This window comes from Limanda limanda, chromosome 16 (genome assembly GCF_963576545.1).
Source record: "Limanda limanda chromosome 16, fLimLim1.1, whole genome shotgun sequence".
NCBI classification, from domain to species: Eukaryota; Metazoa; Chordata; class Actinopteri; order Pleuronectiformes; family Pleuronectidae; genus Limanda; species Limanda limanda.
Genome location: NC_083651.1, coordinates 2,546,677 through 2,568,488, shown reverse-complemented (window position 1 = coordinate 2,568,488; position 21,812 = coordinate 2,546,677). Strand labels below are relative to the sequence as shown.

At 43.1% G+C, this 21,812-nt stretch overlaps 1 protein-coding gene across 1 annotated transcript in view; it reads left to right on the top strand.

The window, feature by feature from the left end:
- Nucleotides 1–8,459, top strand: part of plcl1 (phospholipase C like 1) — a 65,362-nt gene extending 56,903 nt beyond the window's left edge. The window contains exons 8-12 of the mRNA XM_061089287.1: nt 932–1,294; nt 3,981–4,184; nt 7,020–7,095; nt 7,455–7,564; nt 8,171–8,459. Coding sequence (XP_060945270.1) covers nt 932–1,294; nt 3,981–4,184; nt 7,020–7,095; nt 7,455–7,564; nt 8,171–8,374 — 957 coding nt within the window. The 3' untranslated portion in view covers nt 8,375–8,459. The remainder of the gene's footprint in view (nt 1–931; nt 1,295–3,980; nt 4,185–7,019; nt 7,096–7,454; nt 7,565–8,170) is intronic.
- The last annotated feature ends 13,353 nt before the right edge of the window (nt 8,460–21,812 follow it).

The window sequence follows — 21,812 nt, the reverse complement described above, 5'->3', positions numbered from 1 at the left end:
GTCGCTCAAGAGAACATGTGAGGAGGATATTTTTATTTATGGCAGCAGACGGGGTTTGTCGGATTAATTCTAAATAATCCACGGGCTCATGTTCGTCATCATAAAGAAACATTACATTCAACAGTAACACAGTGAAAATGATGCAGGTTTTTAAAGCTGCTAGTTTCCTTTTTCCTGGCGGCTCTTTCGTCCTCAGGCTGAATCTTTGTGGCACTTGTGTGAAACGGCTTCTGAGATTGATGAATATGAATCATATGAAAATCTCTCTCCTGCTGTTCTGATTGTAACAAGTGAGCTTTTACCAGCGAGTGGAACAAAAGAGTTTCTCTCCGGCTGTGCTCGCCTCGTTTCCTTGGGAACGTTCAAACCGTTGGACGTTTTTTAAATGAAACAGATGTTTTTAGATACAACAGAACTGTGTGTGTGTGTGTGTGTGTGTGTGTGTGTGTGTGTGTGTGTGTGTGTGTGTGTTGTGTCACCCTTGCATGTACAGTGCTCTGAATATAGGATCTGAAATGTAAAGTCGTCTTTTCATCGTGTGATATTACATCAGCGTTCGGCCTGAACCATGAGTGACACTTATTAACAGGAAGTGATGTTTTCTGAGTAATTGATCATCCTTCGCTGATGAGAACATTTAATGAAGTGCGTGTTTTACTTCCAATGAGTCGAGTTAATGAACCAAGAGCAGATGAATAATTTCCAGAATCCTTTCAGGCGACTTTTCAGGTGACAACACATGAAACCTTGAGAAGCTTGGATCCTCAAATAGAGTTTGTTCTTCAAGTGAATGAACTTAATGAGAAATGATTAATTAAGACTCTAATTTTTCAGGTCGTCCCACGCTCATAACCACGATATCTCAGGAAGCCATGAGGGAATCACTTCAAACGTCCACGCAGGTGCTGACTCCTCCCCTTGTCTCTTCCAGGTCAACATGCCGGAGCTAGCCTTGCTGCGCTTCGTGGTTTTAGACGACGACTACATCGGAGACGACTTCATCGGCCAGTACAGCGTGGCCTTCGAGTGCCTTCAGCCCGGCTACCGCAACGTGCCCCTGCTGGGCCTGGTGGGAGACCCCTTGCCCCACACCAGCCTGTTCGTCCACGTGGCCGTCACCAACCGGCGAGGAGGCGGCAAGGCCCAGAGGCGGGGTCTGTCGGTGAGGAGGGTGGGCCGGCGGGGGAGGGAGTACGTCACGCTGAGGCACACCAGCATCAAGGTGGTGGACGAGACCTTCAAGACGGCCGGCGGCGCCTTGAAGGAGGCGGCCGAGCTGCGGGAGGACGCTCAGGTGAGACGGGAAACTGGTGGAAGCTGTTCAAACATATTCTACACGAGATTAAACTGGGAGCTTGGTTTGAGTTTGTACTGGGACCAGTTAGGGACCAGTCTGGTTAGAGCAGCTTTGGTTAAAAGACAAGAAGAGGCAGAACACGTTGAACCAAACACATCGACCTTTAGATTTTCATTTATCTGCTTGTTGCTGTTAATAGAGATGAGACAAAATGTCGTCTGGACCTAAAACGTCTACAGAAAGTATATTTTTTGTGGAGGAACGTTCAATGAAAGAAACTGGTCGACTTTAGACTGAAGAACAAAAGATAAGAAATCCTTCCCCGAAATATCGGCTATTGCCCCTAAAGACGAATTCATACGTTCAAACGTTAGCGGCTGGGCTCCATGACTCGTTCAGTCATTAATGAAATACATGAAATACATGAAATACATGTTAGATTTTTCCTAAAAGGTCGATTCACCCAAATTTACATCCAAACTGAAAGTATTTATTTTTCACCCAAGTTTTTTACAACCACTTTTTCTTTTTCTACTTAATTCCAAGTATAATATTATGATTTTCGACATTACAAGATTTGCAGCTCAGCTCATTAGATCAGCTGATTAATTTATCGGAGAAACCTGAATGGAGTTTGTTTTTTCATGCAGAAATACATCAAGTCATGGATCCAGTTTTTCAAATGTCCGGAATGTATTTTTTAATCATTTGAAAACACGTTCTGATCCCCACATACTGTTACGTATTAATTCCATCGTATTGTCTGTAAATCGACCTTCTACACAAAAAGTCCTGCAGATTAATCCCTCTCCTCCTCACTGATAATCCACAGACCTCCTTCTTAACACGTCTCATTTGGGACATATTTATATATATATTTTATTTGAAAGAAATGATGAGTGTTTACTGTGAGGATTTTTGGATTAATGCAAAGTAACCAGGACATGATTCCTTGGAAAGAGATGATCACAGGAAAAACACAGGTTCAGAAATCTCCAAACCAACTAGAATAATCCCGGAGATGAGTGAGACCATGTCCGTCTGTTATTTATTGATGAACTGATCCTTTAAGATTCAGCAAAATAAAACCAATACAGTCTCAGGATCCGGTGTCTCTAAGCTTCTGTACGATGTCCGGTTTTGACTCCGGTGAATCGGAGTAGCTTTGCTGACGCTGCTGAAATCCGACTCTGTTTAAGACGTCTGTGTAGGATGAAGAAGATGGAGGGAGGAGGAAGAGGAGGAAGAGGAGGAAGAGGAGGAGCAGGAGGAGCGGGGACAAAAGAGGAGTCTGTATTAAGAGTGGAGGAGGATTATAAAGCATCTATGAATACCAGCAAAATATAGAGCCCGGTCACACAGCACCCCCCATCTTAATGAATATAAACATCTATGAGCAGGTGATCAGAAGAGAATCGTCTTCTGCGGATCGTTTATAGAGAAACGCTGATTTATAGAGCTCACTTTCTCAGAAGGAACCTGGAAGCTGTTAAAGCTGCGGGTTGAAATACATATTTAGAAATATATATATTCACGTTCTGGATAAGGAAGATCGCTGTTATGTCTGTGTGTGTAAAGTAGAGAGATTAGCTTAGCTTAGCATAAAGACTGGAAGCAGGGGCAAACTGCTAGCCTGGCTCTCTCCTAAATGGTCATGAGATTATTTCCAAGAACAAAAACAATCTTAAAATCAGGTGTTTTCTTGGAGGTGGGTCAATAACCAAGAATCCACTCACTGGAAAAACCTAAATATTCCATAACACTGATGCAAAAATCATGGTCTTCCTCTGTTTTCCTTAGATTCTCCTGCTCGTTCATCTGCAACATTTCTACAGTGGTTAAATATCGGCTTCAGAATAAAACCGTACAACAGAAATCTGTCAGGAGATAAATCACTGTTGTCCGTGTATCAGTAGCAGTCCCCCCCCCTATCAGACACACACACACACACAAACACACACACACTCTCCTTCGCAGACACACTACTCGTTCATTCACAAATGTATCTGCCTGCTTGAATCTCATTGTCCTTCTCCTCCGACGTGAACTCTCTCCTTCTCCCTCTCTGAGTCCCTCATCTGCCAGAGTCACTTAATATTCACCATGCTGAATGTCTGTTATACACACACACACACACACACACACACACACACACACACACACACACACACACACACACACACACACACACACACACACACACACACACTGCCATGTGGCAAACAGCATCGGCGGCTGTTTTTCTATTCAGGTGCTCAAATCAATCTTTACCTTTATGACATGACCCAGTTTTTTTTATCATTTCAGCAGCGTAATAACACACGACTCTTATTATTCAGATGTGTGAACCAACCCAGTTTTGCGTCTCCACACCTGCTGAAGCTGAACAAACCTCCAAATGTTCACGTTCCAGATTTAAAACATATAGTCTTCTCTCTTTTGCCAAAATGTGCTTAATCTAAGTCAGATTTCACTGGATCAAAATGACGGCCATATTGATTTTATTCCCGAGAGGGACAGCAGATGACAGAGGAAAGAGGGTGAACTGTGTGTTTCTGTTTGTGTGTGTGTGTCTGTGTGTGTGTGTGTGTGTGTGTGTGTGTGTGTGTGTGTTCATCTGATCTAATTCTATTCCCCCTCTTCTCTCTCTCTCTGTTTTCTTTTTGCTTTCACATGTTTCCAGAGCACCACGGCCAGTTTCAAGGAGCAGTGTGGGCTCCCCACGGTGGCCAAGCTCAAGCAGTGCATCCAGAGCCTGGCCACCCGGCTGCAGGGCCCCGAGGGGCCCCTGGGGGCCACCATGGTGCTGAGGGAGGGCTACCCTTGTCTGGAGCCGCTGGCCAACCTGTCGGAGCCGACACGCAAACTGCTCAGCGCCTACGACACGGTCAGTGAGACGCACAACAAGTTACTCTCACTCGCTTCTCACCCTTTTTTTTCAGAGCCAACAGATTTGTTTAGGATGCAAAACAAACTGCTGATGATCTCAGTCTCTTAAATGTGCCTGAGGTTCATGAAGATCCATTTGTTATTCCTGGTTATATCGGTGAGAAATTGATTTCATGGTGATCCAGTAGTTTTTACTGGTAAAACTTTCTCCAGCTTAATTAACTATAACACCAATTATAATGATTTAATAATGTAATAATCACATTTTTATAATCATATGTGAGTTAACACAGGGTCAGTTGAAGAGTTAAAGTGAGAGAGAACAGGTCATCTCAGCAATAAGAGCAAAGTTGTAAAAGGTATCAGGTAAGAAAAAGGAAGTCAAAAAATACAATAAAATAAAGATTTAATGAATTAAATAAAGGAACGGTTAATAAAGTAAATGTATAGTTCATGCTTTACTCTCCCCCTGTTGTCATATAGATGATTTCACTTCTTGCTCTAGTTTAGTTTCTTGAGAAAGCGGATGTGTGAGTTTCAGCTCGGTCACGATTTCTCTGCATCATCGAGCTTCTCAAGGATCAGGATTCTGTTTTGTGAAACCGAGCTCACGCGCCCACGTTAAGTTACAGTGAACATTAAATATGCAGAAAGACACTCTGAGGTGACGTGCATGAAACAGTCACCCACACTCCTCCTCAAGCACAGACACAAACACACACAGACACACACACACACACACACACACACAGACACACACACACACCCTCACTGCCAGCTGCGTCTCCTCCTACTCCTTCTCCTCTTGTCTCTCCCACCTGCTTCAGCGCTCGGTGACGACAACACCTACACACACACGCCTCGGTACAGTGTGCCCCCCCCCCTCACCCCCCAGCCATCACATTGTGTTCATGCAAGTCAGCAGAGTCGATGATGTCCGAGTGTGAACCCGACAAATGTGAACCCAGCAGGTCGGTGTCATGAGGCCTCAGTCGGTCTCCAGTCGTACATCACAGCTCTTCAGGCTTTCTGGGCCAAACACAAACACAAACACACACACACACACACACACACACACAGCTTAGTCATCACACACACTCGTCATCCTCCTCCCTCCGCTGCCCTGTAGCCGGAGTTCTGTCCTCTTCCCTTCTTCCTCCCGTTCTGACTGATCCAAACTTGTCATTAAACATCTTCAGCCACACAGAAATAATCCTTAAATCCCCACAATCCCACTTAATTGCACCTAAATGCTAATTCTGATACCAGGACTTGGGGCTTCTTGTCTTGTCCTGTACGGTTCGTTACCCTGAGACTCTGAGACTCTGAGTCATGTCCTGTCATTGGGAGGCTGAAACACAGCAGGAGATCCACATCTCCTCCAAGTAGCCACAGGAAGCAAGTCACTGGTTGAAAACTGATCTGATAACTGATATAATAGTTCTAGAATAACATAATAATACATAAATAATATTCAAAAGTTCTCAGACTCATAATATATGATATATTTACTATTATTATTATATATACTGTTGCTGCCAGTATTACTATATACTGCTATTATATTGGTATAATTACTATCATATATAAATATATATTATGTTATATTATATACTATATATACTGTACTATTTTGATATACTGTCTAACAATAACATTACCATCATATCATCAGTACTATTACCATCATCTTGCCACTGCACCTTATCTACCTATTTATCTTGTGTTTCTGTTTTTTATTCTTTCTACCTCAATATTTTTTATTTTATTCTATTGTATTGTATTTTATTGTATTCAAATATACCGGCTGCTATGACGACTTAATTTCCCTTCGGGGATGAATAAAGTAATCTATCTATCTATCTATCTATCTATCTATCTATCTATCTATCTATCTATCTATCTATCTATCTATCTATCTATCTATCTATCTATCTATCTATCTATCTATCTATCTATCTATCTATCTATCTATCTATCTATCTATCTATCTATCTATCTATCTATCTATCTATCTATCTATCTATCTATCTATCTATCTATCTATCTATCTATCTATCTATCTATCTATCTATCTATCTATCTATCTATCTATCTATCTATCTATCTATCTATCTATCTATCTATCTATCTATCTATCTATCTATCTATCTATCTATCTATCTATCTATCTATCTATCTATCTATCTATCTATCTATCTATCTATATACGTCACCTAAATATGCTAGATATTTTCCATGATTTATTGTCCTGAGCGTCTGTTATTGTTATTGCCCCAGAGCCGATTCACCTGCTCACCCTGGCACAGACCTGATGCTTGTTCACGCCCAACATCCAACATGTCTTCATTCTCTGTTGGTTTATTACTGTGAGAATCAACAGCTGAAGAGCGAAGCATCGTAGGAACTTGCTCGGCAGCTTCTCTCTCTGTGCGAAGCCGAGGATCTGATGTTGTCCTCCAATTCTCCTGCTCATCCTGGCACAGACTTAATGTTTGTGCACGCCCAGCATATCTGAACCCTGGTGAATTATTCACTTTACTTGAACTCACCTTTGGTTTCACCCTCAAGTTAAGTGGCTCTGAAAACCTGGTTCTGAACATCCAGGTTTCCTGATCCGTGTCATAAACGGTAAGTTGGGGATTTGTCCATAGAAGTGAATGATTGTGTGTGTATGTCCAGATGCATGCTGGGAAATCCTCCTGCCACTTTGAAGCCTGTAGAAAAAGCAGGTATAGATATAGTTTGATCAAGTTAAACCCAAACTCTCTCTCTCTCTCTCTCTCTCTCTCTCTCTCTCTCTCTCTCTCTCTCTCTCTCTCTGTGTCTGCAGATGATCGCTGCTCAGAAGCAACTGATCGAGAACGCAGACGCCGTCCAGGAGAAGATCGCCCAGGTGCAGAGAGAAGGTTCGAGCAAATATCATCTATTACTCATAACATGCTTCAACTTCTGTGTTCCAGTGATTATCAGCCTGTTCCACAGTGTGTTAATAACCAGTGTATCCTCTCTCTCTCATAACTCCTGACCTTTACCTCACAAGGCAAATGTCAGGAGGGATGGAACTTTTACTTTTGTGTAAATATGTAAATCCGGTGTCTGCCGGCGCCGCCCGTGCCCCCAGACGCTTCCTGTTAGTCACAAATATAATTCACACGAATCACGGAATCGGTTTGACAGTTCACATTGTATTATCATACATTTGCATTATTGACGCCCGGCCGGCACGCCAGCTGACGCACAGACTCCTGCTTGTGTCTCCTCGCAGGCATGGACTTCCACGAGGACCTGTCCCGGCTCGGGGAGAAGGACGGACTGAAGGGACGCAAGCTGTGCAAAGCTGTGGAGAGCTTCACCTGGAACATCACTGTCCTCAAGGTAGGGAGAAGCATGAAGTGGATCATGGTGATGGTGGTTCGGTGTTATGGTGATTCAGAGACATCGGAGACTCACTCCGGAATGAAGCTTCATAGGGATTCATAAAAACTAACAATTAAATTCATGTTGGAAGATTCTTTCCTCTGTGTTTTCCTTTAAAAAGAAAAGTCCATTCTCTTTTTATTGCTCGTGTTAATCTGCAGCTTTCATTATAAAGACAAAACAAACCTCTTTTGTGTTTCAGAAAAAGTTAAACCCGTTGTAGTAAATTTGAAATGTTTAAACTGTTTGAACACGATTCAAAACTGATAATAATGATAATTATTATTTTAATTGTATAGAACTTTACACTTTAATACAAGTAACAATATATTTCCAACAAAACATATGAAACTCATGAAAATCATCATAATAATAATGTTTATAAAAACAGAACTTAAACACGAGGGAATATTGGACAGAATAATAAAATTAAACGAATGATTCAGCTTTTTGCCGTAGTTCAGGGCGTCTGCCACATTCCAGAGGTCATAATAATAATAATAATAATAATAATAATAAGCGCTGAACATCCTGCTGCATATAACATGTGTTCCTGTGCTGCAGGGTCAGAGCGATCTGCTCCGAGGAGCCAAGGTGGATTCCCTGGACGCTCTGCGGCAGCTGGCTCTGGCCTGTGAAGCCTGCGGACTCGCCTCCTCCTCCTCCTCCATCTCCTCCTCCTCCACCTTCTCCGCTGCCGAGCTGCACTACTCCTCCCACTCGCTGTCGGGCCGCCGCAGCAGCACGCACGGAAACGGACGCATTTGACCCGACTCCCTGCCCCCGGGTCCAGCACGCTGCCAAAGATGGAGAGAGAGAGAGAAGAAGAGAGTGAATACAGAGGATGTGAGGAAGACAGAGAAACAGCAGAGCGGAGGAGGTGGAGGAGGTGGAGGAGGTGGAGGAGGTGGAGGAGGTGGAGGCCCCAGAGGAGGAATCTCTGTCCCCATGTGTGTAGACTTGCCTAGAACAGTTTATCTGTTAAAGCCTTAACGTGAGTTCATCCATTTATCACTGACGCTGCAGCCGGAGGAGAAGCTTCTCGTGAATGTCCTGAATCAGAAGTGGAGAAGCAGCTCCTCGACCGTCCGACGGATCCTGCTCGACCTTCTGAGAGACTCGTAGAAATCATAGACACCTGGATAGTGACGATGGCGCTGTGGTAGAGCGGGTGTTCACAGACCTGACGGTGTTTTAGACGTAGAGAATGTGGAGCGGACGGATTGAGATCCAGCCTCAGCAGATCAGACCTGAGGGAAGATATCACGACCTCTGTGTGTGGGCCATTACACAACGGGTTGATTTGACAGATAGAAGAAAAGATGAAGATTTGTAGTGTAATAATACTTTCAAAAGTTTTTTTATTTTTTGATTTAACTGCAGTCGATGCAACTGAACTTTAAACGAAGCTTCATGTGAAAAATGTCCTTCTACATCTAAAGGGGTGAAGAAGAAGCTTTAAATTAACGTGAGATTGACGTGAATGACTCTGCTAAAGATGATTGACAGTTAATAACAACAACTGGATCGGCTGGACACGCCTCCTGGTCTTTCTGTTTCTGAAAAAACAACAAACATCCTAAATACCAACAGTTACTAATGAGATTTGAGAGTTTTCAGACGTAAAGACAAATTAATCTAATTATTTGTCTGATTTTTCTAATTAATTGTGTCTCTTCTCTTGGTAAATATTTCATTTTCATGACTAAAACTGAGCTCCTGAGCCGTTTTCTGTCTGAGGCCGGTTGCTCTGATACAGATGGATTGTGTAGTGTGTTGAATGAGCAGTGGACACACACACACAGACACACACACAGACACACACAGACACACACACACAGGTCGCTGGTCTCTCCCCTCGGTCACGTTCCCTGGACGATGACTCAGCTGTAACTCGAGGAGTGAAGTGGATCCAACCTGTACAGTAACTGGAGAAGTTCTTGCTTGATACTGTAGTACTACATGTGTTTGTGTAGAAGTACATGTGTGTATCATGTAACCTCCTCGTCCACATGTGGGTCGGTGTGTGTTCGTGTGTAGAAGCGACAGATTCCCGCAGCGTTGATGAAGTTTAAGATGTAGCAATAATAATAGTTGTGAGTTATGAAACTTTCTGTTTGACTCATGAATGATTGAAAACAACAGAACTAACTGGTGTGAGCAGGTGCTACTGGTCCCAGCTCGGCGTTGTGCGTTCCTGTCGGTGATGTTGGCGTTCCTCCAAGCCTTTTGAGTGTAACTGTGTTTCTTCTTAGAACAAACACCTGATTCTCGTGCTTTTAACCGAGCTTTTGTACGTTTTCTTGTATCTTGTAATGCTGCGTTTGAACCAAACTTGACTAAAGAAATGCTAACACACAGGACTAAGCTAACGGGATTAGAAAGACCTCCTTCAATAATGTTCTCACTTCTCCAGTGATTTTCATGCCTCGGTTCTTTAGATTAAATGTCTCGGAAATGCTAAATTATCTTTAAAATATATAAGGTTTGAAATCAGAAAGAAGTATATTTGTGTTTTTGAAAATTTTATTAAAGATATTGTGCACATCAGGAAAATCTTGAAACAACTGATTTGGTCAAATCTATTTCCTGTGAATCTGATTTCAGACTGACATTTGTTCAGATATTTCCCGGATGGGCTGAAAATGATCGAGTCAGTTGTGGAACTTTTCCTTCAGCCCCTTGGAACATGTCTGAGTGAGACCACGTGAGAAACAGCAGGACAAGGTCGGGACGAGTTTGTTGTTTTGTCTTGACACGCAACGGATGTGAGAAAACTAATATCCCGGGATGATAGAGGAGCCGATCACGTAGAAGACGCAGACTAAGACCAGGAGACTCCAGAGCTTTCTGGAGAAGAGGGCGACGCCGGTGTGGACGAGCTGTAAACAAAAACAAAAACAACTCCACCCCTCCCATGAATGTTCCCAACAATTTCCTGTTGTTGTGGACGAGTCTGACCCGAACAATCTCCTGCTGCTTCTTCACATGTCAAACACAAACTGGATCTAGAGCTTTTTGTGAGTTCACGTCTGAAAACAGCTTCGAGCGTTTGAAGAAAGCAAAGTGCAGCAGCTGAGAAGAAGAAGACGAGTTGAATGTTTATCAGAGACACTGAGACACTGAGGTTTATCTGAAATGCTTCTTCTGAACTGTTCTGAGGGACTAACCCATCTTCTCATCCAGTGTTTTGTTGCCTTCACTCATCCGTGTGCTCCTCCGTCTCCTTCTGTGAAACCATTAACCTCCTTCATGCCTCCACCTCTCTGCTTCCTGTTGTTCCTGCTGCTCCTCTTCCTCCGGAGGCTCCAGGTGGGAGCGACTGAGCCGATGCACTGAGTCACTCACAGCCAGAGGAGGAAGTTTGACCTAATAACATTTACCAAGCCAGCGATTCTCTGTGTGTGTGTGTGTGTGAGAGAGAGAGAGAGTAAGAGAGAGAGAGAGAGAGAGACTGAGACACTTCTAAAAGTAGAAGACGTATTGTGGAGAGAGCAAAGGTTGAAGGGTGGCAGAGGAAGAGGAGGAGGAGGAGGAGGAGGAAGAGGCTGTTGTTGGATTAACGTTTGGTTGCATGGCTGCACACCTGCAGAGCCTCATAATTGGCCGTGAGCAACAGACAGAGCGACAGCACCTGCTGTGTCGCTCTATTAATATCACCCTGACTCACTGAGGCTTCAGGATGTGTGTGTGTGTGTGTGTGTGTGTGTGTCTGTCATGATACCACGGTGCCCTAGTTCCTGGCCCGGTGATGCAAACTGGTTCCTCTGCTTTCACAGTCACAGCCTAACCACCACGCCGCAGCACTGCCTCCGACCGGCTGGTGCAGGAGCTGAAGATTCATGAGGATCATGAGAAGCTTCCTCTCAGAGATCTGTTTACCTGCAGGTCTCTGATCTCTGTGCATTAATGATGCAGCAGCTCCAGTAAAACAAACCACAGGATTATCTTCCTGTTTACACGTCTCCTGACAAGAAAATACATCTGGGTCAAAGAGCAGGATTCACTTTACCTGAGGACGTGTAGGTCACAGGGTTCGGAGGTGATCATGGACTCAGGTTTCAGTAATTAGCCAATTTCTACTTAAGTTAAACCTCATAAGATACAGTGGCACTTATTTTTTCCCATCAAGATCTCTGAATTATTCCCTGAGCTATTAGTGGAAATGTCACAAAACGCCCCGGGACATTAAAGAAGGAGAAAAGAATCCTGGACCTGCCCTTTGTCAGAATCTTTAGGATGGACAGAAACATAACGTCCTTGGTGTTGGTTATAATTCATCAGGCGTTAACTATAGAATCTATATTTACAGTCTATAATAACAAAGAGGATCTATAGACAGTGATGCAAGTGGGCGTGTGTCAGGAAGATGAAACACCTGAGCTGCTGGTTCGGAGCTGGATGATCCAAACAGGAGCTCACCTGTGTGTCCTCCAGGATTTAATACACATTGTGTTTGAGCTGTTTGGATAGAATGTCTCTTTGCATCTTCATGTCAGCTGCTGGTCTCAGTTAGAGTCAGTGCAGCGTTGAATCATCTCACTGAGACTCGCCTGAGGTCTGAATCTGATTCACTCAACTTCCTGTGGGGTTCGGTTCCTGCTCAGGAAGTTATGATATCATATTGAGATGATGCAAATGACGACTGATGACGGGAAGCACAACTGGATTTCTTCTGATAAACAGTTCCTCAGTCATCTGTCTCATCCAGTGATGTGGTCGAGTTCAACTCTGACTCACGGTTTCTCCTCCACTGCAGATTTCAATTGTTTTCATTTGTGTTATTGCACAAAGCTAATACAAGTTTTTTAATAAACAAAACAAACATGATGTTCACAGGATGGATCACGGTTCTCAGGCGGGTTTCAGGTTCCTATGTGTTTGCAGAGATAGAAATTTGAAGTAAACTTGCAGACAGACCAGTATGATCCTTTAAAAGAGATTTCAGGACCGAAGCTCTTCATCCTCTCACACTCTGCTCTTCATCCTCTCGTCTCTGCTCTTCATCCTCTCAAACTCTGCTCTTCATCCTCTCACACTCTGCTCTTCATCCTCTCATGTCTCTGCTCTTCATCCTCTCACGTCTCTGCTCTTCATCCTCTCGTCACTCTGCTCTTCATCCTCTCGTCTCTGCTCTTCATCCTCTCACACTCTGCTCTTCATCCTCTCACACTCTGCTCTTCATCCTCTCGTCTCTGCTCTTCATCCTCTCACACTCTGCTCTTCATCCTCTCATGTCTCTGCTCTTCATCCTCTCACACTCTGCTCTTCATCCTCTCACACTCTGCTCGTCATCCTCTCACACTCTGCTCTTCATCCTCTCACACTCTGCTCTTCATCCTCTCACACTCTGCTCTTCATCCTCTCACGTCTCTGCTCTTCATCCTCTCACACTCTGCTCTTCATCCTCTCACACTCTGCTCTTCATCCTCTCACGTCTCTGCTCTTCATCCTCTCAAACTCTGCTCTTCAGCCTCTCACACTCTGCTCTTCATCCTCTCACACTCTGCTCTTCATCCTCTCACACTCTGCTCTTCATCCTCTCACACTCTGCTCTTCATCCTCTCACACTCTGCTCTTCATCCTCTCACGTCTCTGCTCTTCATCCTCTCAAACTCTGCTCTTCATCCTCTCGTCACTCTGCTCTTCATCCTCTCACACTCTTCATCCTCTTGTCTCTGCACTTTGCTTCATTCCAGACACTCTACCTGACCATGAGTTCCTTTTGCAGTATTGAAAAGCGAGTGTTTACTCTGTGGTGCCACTCACCAGCGTGATGTTCAGTATCTGTCGCACCCTGAGCCCTGAGGCCTGGACCCAGGGAGGGGAGGGGTGAGGGTGGGGGGGGCTGATGCTGCGTTCAGGGTTCGCGTGTCAAACCCACACGTCTTAACCTGGAGCTTTACCTCTCTGTGCTCTTCAGTGTGTGATGCTGCTTCTTTTCTCAGATCAAATCGTGATAGACATTTGAATCCTCGGAGAGTTGTGTAATAATTGCCATAGTGATGTGGACACAGTTGTATTTCGGACGGTGTGTAACTTAGGTTGTGTATTAACGTGGCCTCTGCATTGTGCGTGTTGGCTTGTGTCTCCAGCGCTGACCTTTGACCCCGTGTTGGTTCCTCCACTGTTTGTTTTTGGAAAAGAGAAAAGAGAAGAAGTAAAAAAACTCCAGATGAAGTAAAATATTTATTGAAGTGTGTTTTAAAAGAAAAACATATATAAAGATAATGAATTAATGGACCTCGCTTTTATTTTGAAAAGCTACTGTGTTTTCTATCTTACAAGTAATCAAATATAATAAGAGTCTGTTTCCCAGAATAAATAAAGTTCTCTTTTCCTGACCAGATCCTCTCGCTGTCTTTTCTTTATCTTACACTCACACACTTATAAATACATGTTTATACATAAATATATTATTTGTTTATATATATTATCAGTCAACTCATTTCACTGTTTCCTACTGTAACCGTTTTTCAAATAGAAAAATATATATGCTAAGTGATAATGTGAGTATAAAAATGGTTAACAGGTTAACTCACTCTATATTATATATTAATATTTGGTTTCATAGTAGGTAAAAACATTTGGTGCTTTAAATTTCGCCTAATGTACAAATTAGAAATGCTTAATATGTCATTGAACACAATACATGTAGGATATATCAAATTCATGAATTGGTCATTCTTATTTATCTCCTAAAGTTTTACTACACTTAAAATGTGTTTTATTAATTTGCATTGCGTTGAGCTCGTTTGGTCACTGCACATTACAGACCAGCAGGTGGCGCTAATGGACTGATGAGTTGTTTTCCAGCCACCATCACACATGAGAAGAAGAATCTCAATGTTTAAAACTCTCAGGTGAGTTTACACATTGTCTTGTCGAAAGTTAAATTATTTTATAAACTGTTTGACAGATTTCAAGCTTCAGGGAAACTTTTGCTAAACTTTGCTAACTTTGTGTTTGATGAATAATTATCTAAAGTTGAGCTGCTGCTCGTGTTTGCTTGTGTCACTGTTGACAGAGTTTAAACTTAATAACAATGAGTTCTTATTTTGGAAAATGAGTTGAACCTCATCAGCAGTTACAGTGGATATCCTGAGGTTCATATACTTTACATTTGTGCCCCTAGGGGGAGCCAGACATCAAGCTTTTATCCTTTTGGATCAATATTTCATTCAGGTCATGCAGCGCAAATAACGTATTCCTAGTAAGTTTAACACTAAGTGCTTGAATAGTGTAAATCCTATGAGACTATACTCAGTTTACATTGGATGGCAGAATTAAATTATTATTTATTATTGACAAATCTTGGCTGTTTTAAAAACCTCCAAAAACATTAAAAAACATATTTAAAGTTCTTTTCAATTTTTTTTCTCAATTATTAATTTCCAGTGATCTATGAAGTCTTAAAACTGACGTGTGGAATTATCAATGTATATTTTAAATATGCATTCATGATTCATGATATGTGCAGAAAGTTGCACATCTTAACTGTTCATATTAAAGATGCTGCTGCACGTTCATTTACCAAACTATTAATTTATAAGGGTTAGGGTTAGGGTTAGGGTTAGGGTTATATTTGTAAAATGCTTAATTTTAAGAGGCCATTAGTCCAAGACCGGAATATTAAACTTTTACAGTCTCATAAAATGGAGAGTAAATCTAAAAATAAAAGTCTTGAATGATAAATTTGCTGCTGATGAACGTTTTTCAATCATCTAATTGATACATTTATTTAAACTCTAAATTGCTTAATAGCTTATGTTTGTTGAGCATATAAATTTATACACATATGATCTTTTATGTTTTCTTCAGAATCATTATTCTAACTTCTAACACAGATTATAGATCTGTCTCTGCCTGTAGATGGAGATGTTTCATTATCTTCTGCAAATACTTAAATACCTAAATTAACTTTCTAGAACTTAACTGGAGAATCCCTGTTTTCTGTATCTACTACAATACAAAGGGACATATTTTACGTTCTACTCCAGGACATTTATGAAATAAAACAACACTTAGCAACTGACACACAGTTATTAATCATATATCAATGATCCAATAATATCATTGTTCTGAACGAGCTCATTCTGCATCGTGAGTTCACTTGAAGCTCAAACTTTGACTTACATAAATAATCGGAGATGAAGTGCAGTGGAGTGTCATGGTGGCTGTATCTGAGCCCCCCCCCCTCCGCCCCCCCTCCGCCCCCCCAGCCCCCTCAGGAGGTGTCGGGCAGCAGATGGGAGGTGATGGAACTGTGTGGTAGTGGAGGCGGTGACATGACAGCCTGTCGGGCCCTAATGCAGCCCAACATCTGGAGCTTGTTGGCCACGTCACTCCATGCCTCCCGGCAGGGCCCTGTAGCCCGGGGCCACGGGCCGCCCTGGGGGGGCCGGGACCCCGGGCCGGAGCCGGGCCTCGGTGACAGGCGAGCAGTAATGGTGCTCGTACGGCAGGCGTCACTCCGCCTTCCAACGGGAAGTGGAAGTGAAGAAGAGTCAGGGTTTTGTTGGTGTGATACTGACAGGAACAGAAACCGGTCTAAGTGGGTCATCCACCCGGCTCAGATCTCAAACCCCGGCAGGTAAATAAATCCAGTTTGAAAGTAACTGCGAGTCTCTGCAGCCGTGGAAGACGTCAGGCACCATCTTCCCTTTCTGTATTCTTCACAGTAAACATCTGCAGCAGACTACAAATAGACCCGAGCGAGGCGTCCTCTCGTCCTCGGTGATCTACGCACAGCAGGATAATACAGGGCCTGTTAAAACTGTTAGTGCCACTGAGGCGCTGTGCTATTAGCGCTTCACGCTCGCTTCCAGCAGCCGAGAAGCAAGTGCCTCTTCTCTTTTAATGACAGCCCTCATCCAGAGGTAATTTCACAGTGATTAAGGGAAAAAAAAATCATCTCTTAAAAGTCTCTAAATTGCATCTTATTTATCCATCTTTTAACTAACTACAAAAGGCAGACAGACAATGGCGCCGCGTGTTTCCAGCGCTCGTGGTGAACAATTACACTCAGGACATTATCTGGGCCGTCGCTAGGTGCTTATTAACCGAAGCACTCAGGAGAGGACACAGAGAGGAGAGGAGATGGAAAAGTTTGTGTGAAAGAAACAAGAATTTAGTAGAATCTTTATTTTTGTTCATAGACGGAAGTAATTTGGTTTAATTTGTATGCCTCTTTTTATGCTTTATATCCAATTCAGGCTTTTCCTCCATTGTCAGCCATCACAATTAGTTATTTCAAGTTATATAAGTTAAGCTATGACATTTATATCCTGACATTCAAGGTACAGAATGAATCCTGATGACTTTTATAATCCTCTCACTTTCTTCGTCTTTCTTAACATCTGCTATTATTCATATTTTTAAATTCCGATGACTTTGGTGATCTGCAGACTTTTCCTCAAGTGAGACGTTGGGATTTACAGTTTTTTAATTTGAAATGCTTCTCACTATAATGGAACTTCAAACCATCGACTGGAGTGTGGACTTGTCTTTCTTCAGTTGAACTTCCTCTTGTTCTTTCCTCCACTTTTAAAAGATGAATGCACAAAGACTTATTATATAAATACTCACTGAAGATCTCAAGTGAATTCATTCTCTTTTTCACAAGCAGACGGAGGAAAGTGCTTCTTATCCCCAAAAATCAGTTTCATCACCTTTCACCTGAGGAGCCAGATCCCGTCGAGGCGTCTGAATTAAATCACTCTCTATTGTGTGAGGAGTTAGAGAGCAACACACCAGGATAATTGCCCCCCCCACCCCCCCACCCTGCCTTTACCTGAGCAATCAAACGCCATCTTTGTAGACATTGTATTATAATCACAGCCATTCATAATGTTCTAAAGTTTGATCCTCCGTCCTCCTCAATCAGGATCCTGGTCCTGGACACACATCGTCCTTCACTCTGGAGCTCACACACTTTACAGGTCCTCCTCCTTCCACACACACAGGCCCAGGCACACACACACACAGACACACACACACACACTCCTCTAGCTAATGTTGCTAATGTTAATAGCCTGTGCTGCTTTAATTGGTTCCTAAACGCTGTAAGCAGGGTTCCCACTGTGTGTTTAATGAACAGGTAGCACTCCATGATTACAGCAATCTCAACCCACCGCCCTGCTGCTGCACAGACCCCCGACACACACACACACACACACACACAGACACACACACACACACACACACACACACACACACACACACACACATGTGCATGAAGCAGACGACACACACACACACACACACACACCGTCCCCAGCCGTGTACGCAAATGGACAAAGGCAATTTGAGAGGCTCCTGTGCACGGCAGGACGCTGGGTAAATGAGAGAGGGAGAGAGGGAGAGAGTGAGAGAGGGAGAGAGGGAGAGAGAGAGAGAGGGAGACAACAAAAGAAAATGATGCGAGATGAGCGGGAAAAATGATTACTGGTTTATGAAGGAGAGAATCATTTCATAGCTCCTGGACGTGTGTGAACAGTGGGTGATTGGCTCCTGTGCAAGCATGAGTGTGTGAGTGTGTGTGTGAGTGTGTGTGTGTGTGTGTGAGTGTGTGTGTGTGTGTTTGTGTGTGAGTGTGTCTGTGTTTGTGTGTCTGTGAGTGTGTGTGCAGAGACCACGCTTTGCTGATTATAAAATGTATGTATGTGTCATCCTTCTTTCTTTCATTGCAAGTTCTCAAGAGTCCCTGAAAAGACAAAGTTTTACATTCCAACACTTTTCTCTTTTCATTCTGATCCGAACTTCTTCATTTCATTTCTTCGTCATTTTACTTTTTCACTGTTTTACTTTCTCTGGTGTTTTTTGTTTCCTTTCTTTTCTGTTTCCTCATTTTACTTCCTCATACTTTTTCTGTCCCACATTCCCTCTCTTTTGCTTTCCTCCCTCCTCCTCTCTTTTGTTTCCCTCTTCCTATTACTTTCATTTCCTTTTCCTTTCTCTACTGTCCTCCAGTCCCGTCTCGTCTCCTCTCGTCCCTCTGTGGGCCCGTGTCTGTCCCGAGGCGTCAGCAGCTCGTGCTCTGCTCCGTCTGATGATGTGAGATGACAGCCACCTCTCTGTTGTTTCCCTTCACACAGGCTGAGTAGAACCAGAGGAGGCTCTCTGCTCCGAGGCCTGTGTATACGTACGGCTGGGTGGCAAACCTCATGTTGTATACATATTTGTTCAAACATGTTCAAGTTGCTCAGTAATCCTCCCGACTCTTTCCCCCCCCACTCCCACACACGTATAAACAGGCAGATCTGTGCCCATCTCAGCGACCATGGGAGAGATGTGATGGGTGAGGTTAGTGAGGAGGAGGAGGAGGAGGAGGAGGAGGAGGAGGAGGAGGAGGAGGAGGAGGAGGAGGAGGAGGAGGAGGAGGAGGAGGGCTTAATGAGGCAGGGCTGCATTGCACAGCCTCAGCCAGATGCCCTTTGTAAATAAGCAGCGAGTCCTCGGAGGGTTGCCGTCGGGTGTTCTGCCTCACCCGTCCCGGAGGACGCAATCAGGGTGCCCCCCCCCCCCCTCCGACTCGTGTGAGAGGTGAGGAAGGGTGAGGGAGGGGAGAGGAGGGGTGAGGGAGGGAGAGGGTCTGGTCTGTTTGGGCCTGGTGCTGACACAGAGAAGCTGTGGCTCTAATTCATTAAACCAGCCTTCTAATATAAACAGCCATTCATTTCACTGGCTGACACTCGGCCGTCTGGACAATGTGAAGAGCCCCAATAGAACTGCCAGTGTGTGTGTGTGTGTGTGTGTGTGTGTGTGTGTGTGTGTGTGTGTGTGTGTGTATGTGTGTGTGTGTGTGTGTGTGTACAGTGAGGATAACCAGAGGTTTTCTTCAGCATCGACTCGGTTCACTAAGCAGCTGAAATGCACTTTTTTATATTTTTCTTAAATTCCACATAAATGCAAAACCAGTCAAATGCTGTGGTTTGTATTTTACACTAAAGGAAGAAAGACAGTAAGAAGTTGTGGTTTCAAACATTTACCTGCAACTCTCCAACTGGTGAGAGTGAGGAACTACATTTAATTATAGCACACGCACAGGTATAGAAATATTACAATATGGCCGCAGGACATTGGAAAGAAAATAAAGAAGAAGTGAATAAAATGTTTATTAATATTGATTTGAATCCAAGGACAAAGTAGAGAAAGTGTGAACATCGGTGCAAAGTGTTAAAGAAGCAGCAGCGAGATCAAGTATTCGTTTTATTGGTCGATAAAGAGCCATTTAAAGACAAATCAGAATGTATGTTTGTGTTCGTCGTTTATGAATTTATTTTACAGAATAAAAAGTGCAGAAAAGATGCACATTTATGTTTATATTTGACATCAAGAAAAACTATTTTCTTTTTATCTATATCTATATTAATGTCTTTTTGTTTATTAATAGTTATTTAAAATACAAATTTTGGTTAAACCCTGACTCATCTTCAATTCAAAAATATATATATATATGTTGTCATCAGCCCCCAAAAATCCATATTGGTCAGACTTTAATCCAAAGATAATATTCAGATTTTAAACAGGGATCCTTGGTAACAAGATCATAATAACAAGGCAACAATAACCTGTTAAAGCACAAAAAATAATACAGTATGTACTTTATATTTAATATTAAGAAGATTGAAAAATTATTAATGATTTGAATTGTTTCAGGTGAATAAATAAAATATGATTAATGCAAATGAATACAGTGAACTGGCTCTGTTTTGTAGGTTTTGTATATTCTGAAGGACGATTGTGAGAAAGAGGAAGCGTTTCTGTAAATCTCTGCAAATCAAGACTTATACACACACAAACACACACACACACACACACACACACACACACACACACACTCACACACACACACACACACACACACACACACACACACACACACACACACAAACAAACACACACTCACACACACACACCTTCTAGTCTCCTGCAGGGACAAATTGTTCAGCCCCCCCCCCGTTACACATATTTTAGCTCCATGTCTTCTTCTTCTTCTTTTGTGAGAAAGTGAATTGTTATTCTTTGTCACACGAGACAGAAAAGAAACGACTTTAAAAGCCTCAGAAGACGAAGCTGCTGGAGACAAAGAGACACAAATATATTCAGAGGAAATGATGATGACGAGTAATCGTGAGGAAGAAGATGCTTTTTCTTCTTCTCCCTTAAAAGTTAGTTTTAAATGACACAATCCATCACAACGCTGCTCAGATGGAGTTTGACAGGTAAAGACATATTTTACCACAAATACGTGATGTGTGTTTTTATTCGACAACATTGAGTTTCAGCTCTGTGGGTGTTGGACAGATTTCCACTGACCCACAGACTGAGGGACACGTTGACAGTTCACAGACCTACACAACCACTGACACTGATACCGAATGTGGAATGTGTGTATCGTGTATAAACCGACACACTATGCACTTGTGTGTGTGTGTGTGTGTGTGTGTGTGTGTGTGTGTGTGTGTGTGTGTGTGTGTGTGTGTGTGTGTGTGTGTGTGTGTGGGAATGCACGTGCACACATACACGCCCATCCATTCAAGCATGCACGCATCCACCCGCCCACACGTGCAAACAAACACACACATACACACACACACACACACACACACACACACACACACACACACACCTAGGTATCTGCGACCACTAATTGTGTCTGGCCGGTGGCGTCCCCAGCTCCAGGGTCATGTGACTCTGTGGTGAACTCTTAAACACAGCTTCTCCTGAGGCCTGTTATTACCCTGAGGAACCATCCTCCTCTTCTCCTGCAGCCGTTCAGCTCGGTGGATTTAATGAAGCATTCCGACGGAGGGAAGAGAGGAACGACTCCCACAGTCCCACGCAGCTCAGGAAACTGATGGTTCCTCTCAGCAGCTTCTTCTGGGAAGGAGAGCGAGAGTCTCCTCTGGCCGACAGGTTCCTCCTGAACCTGCTGATCGCTGATCGCTGCCTCTGCTCTCACCTGCTGAGAAGAGCTGCTTTACAGGTGGACTACAGTTTAGTTAAAGACTGTGAACGTGTCTCTGAGACTGAGGGTCAGTGGGAATCTATCCAACACCTGCTAATACAGAGCGAGAAGTAAACGTCTAATAATGTCACACATCACATATTTATGATAACATATATCTTTACCTGTCAAAGTCAATTTGAGCAAAGGTGTGATGGATTGTGTCATTTAAAACTCACTTTGAGGGATTATATC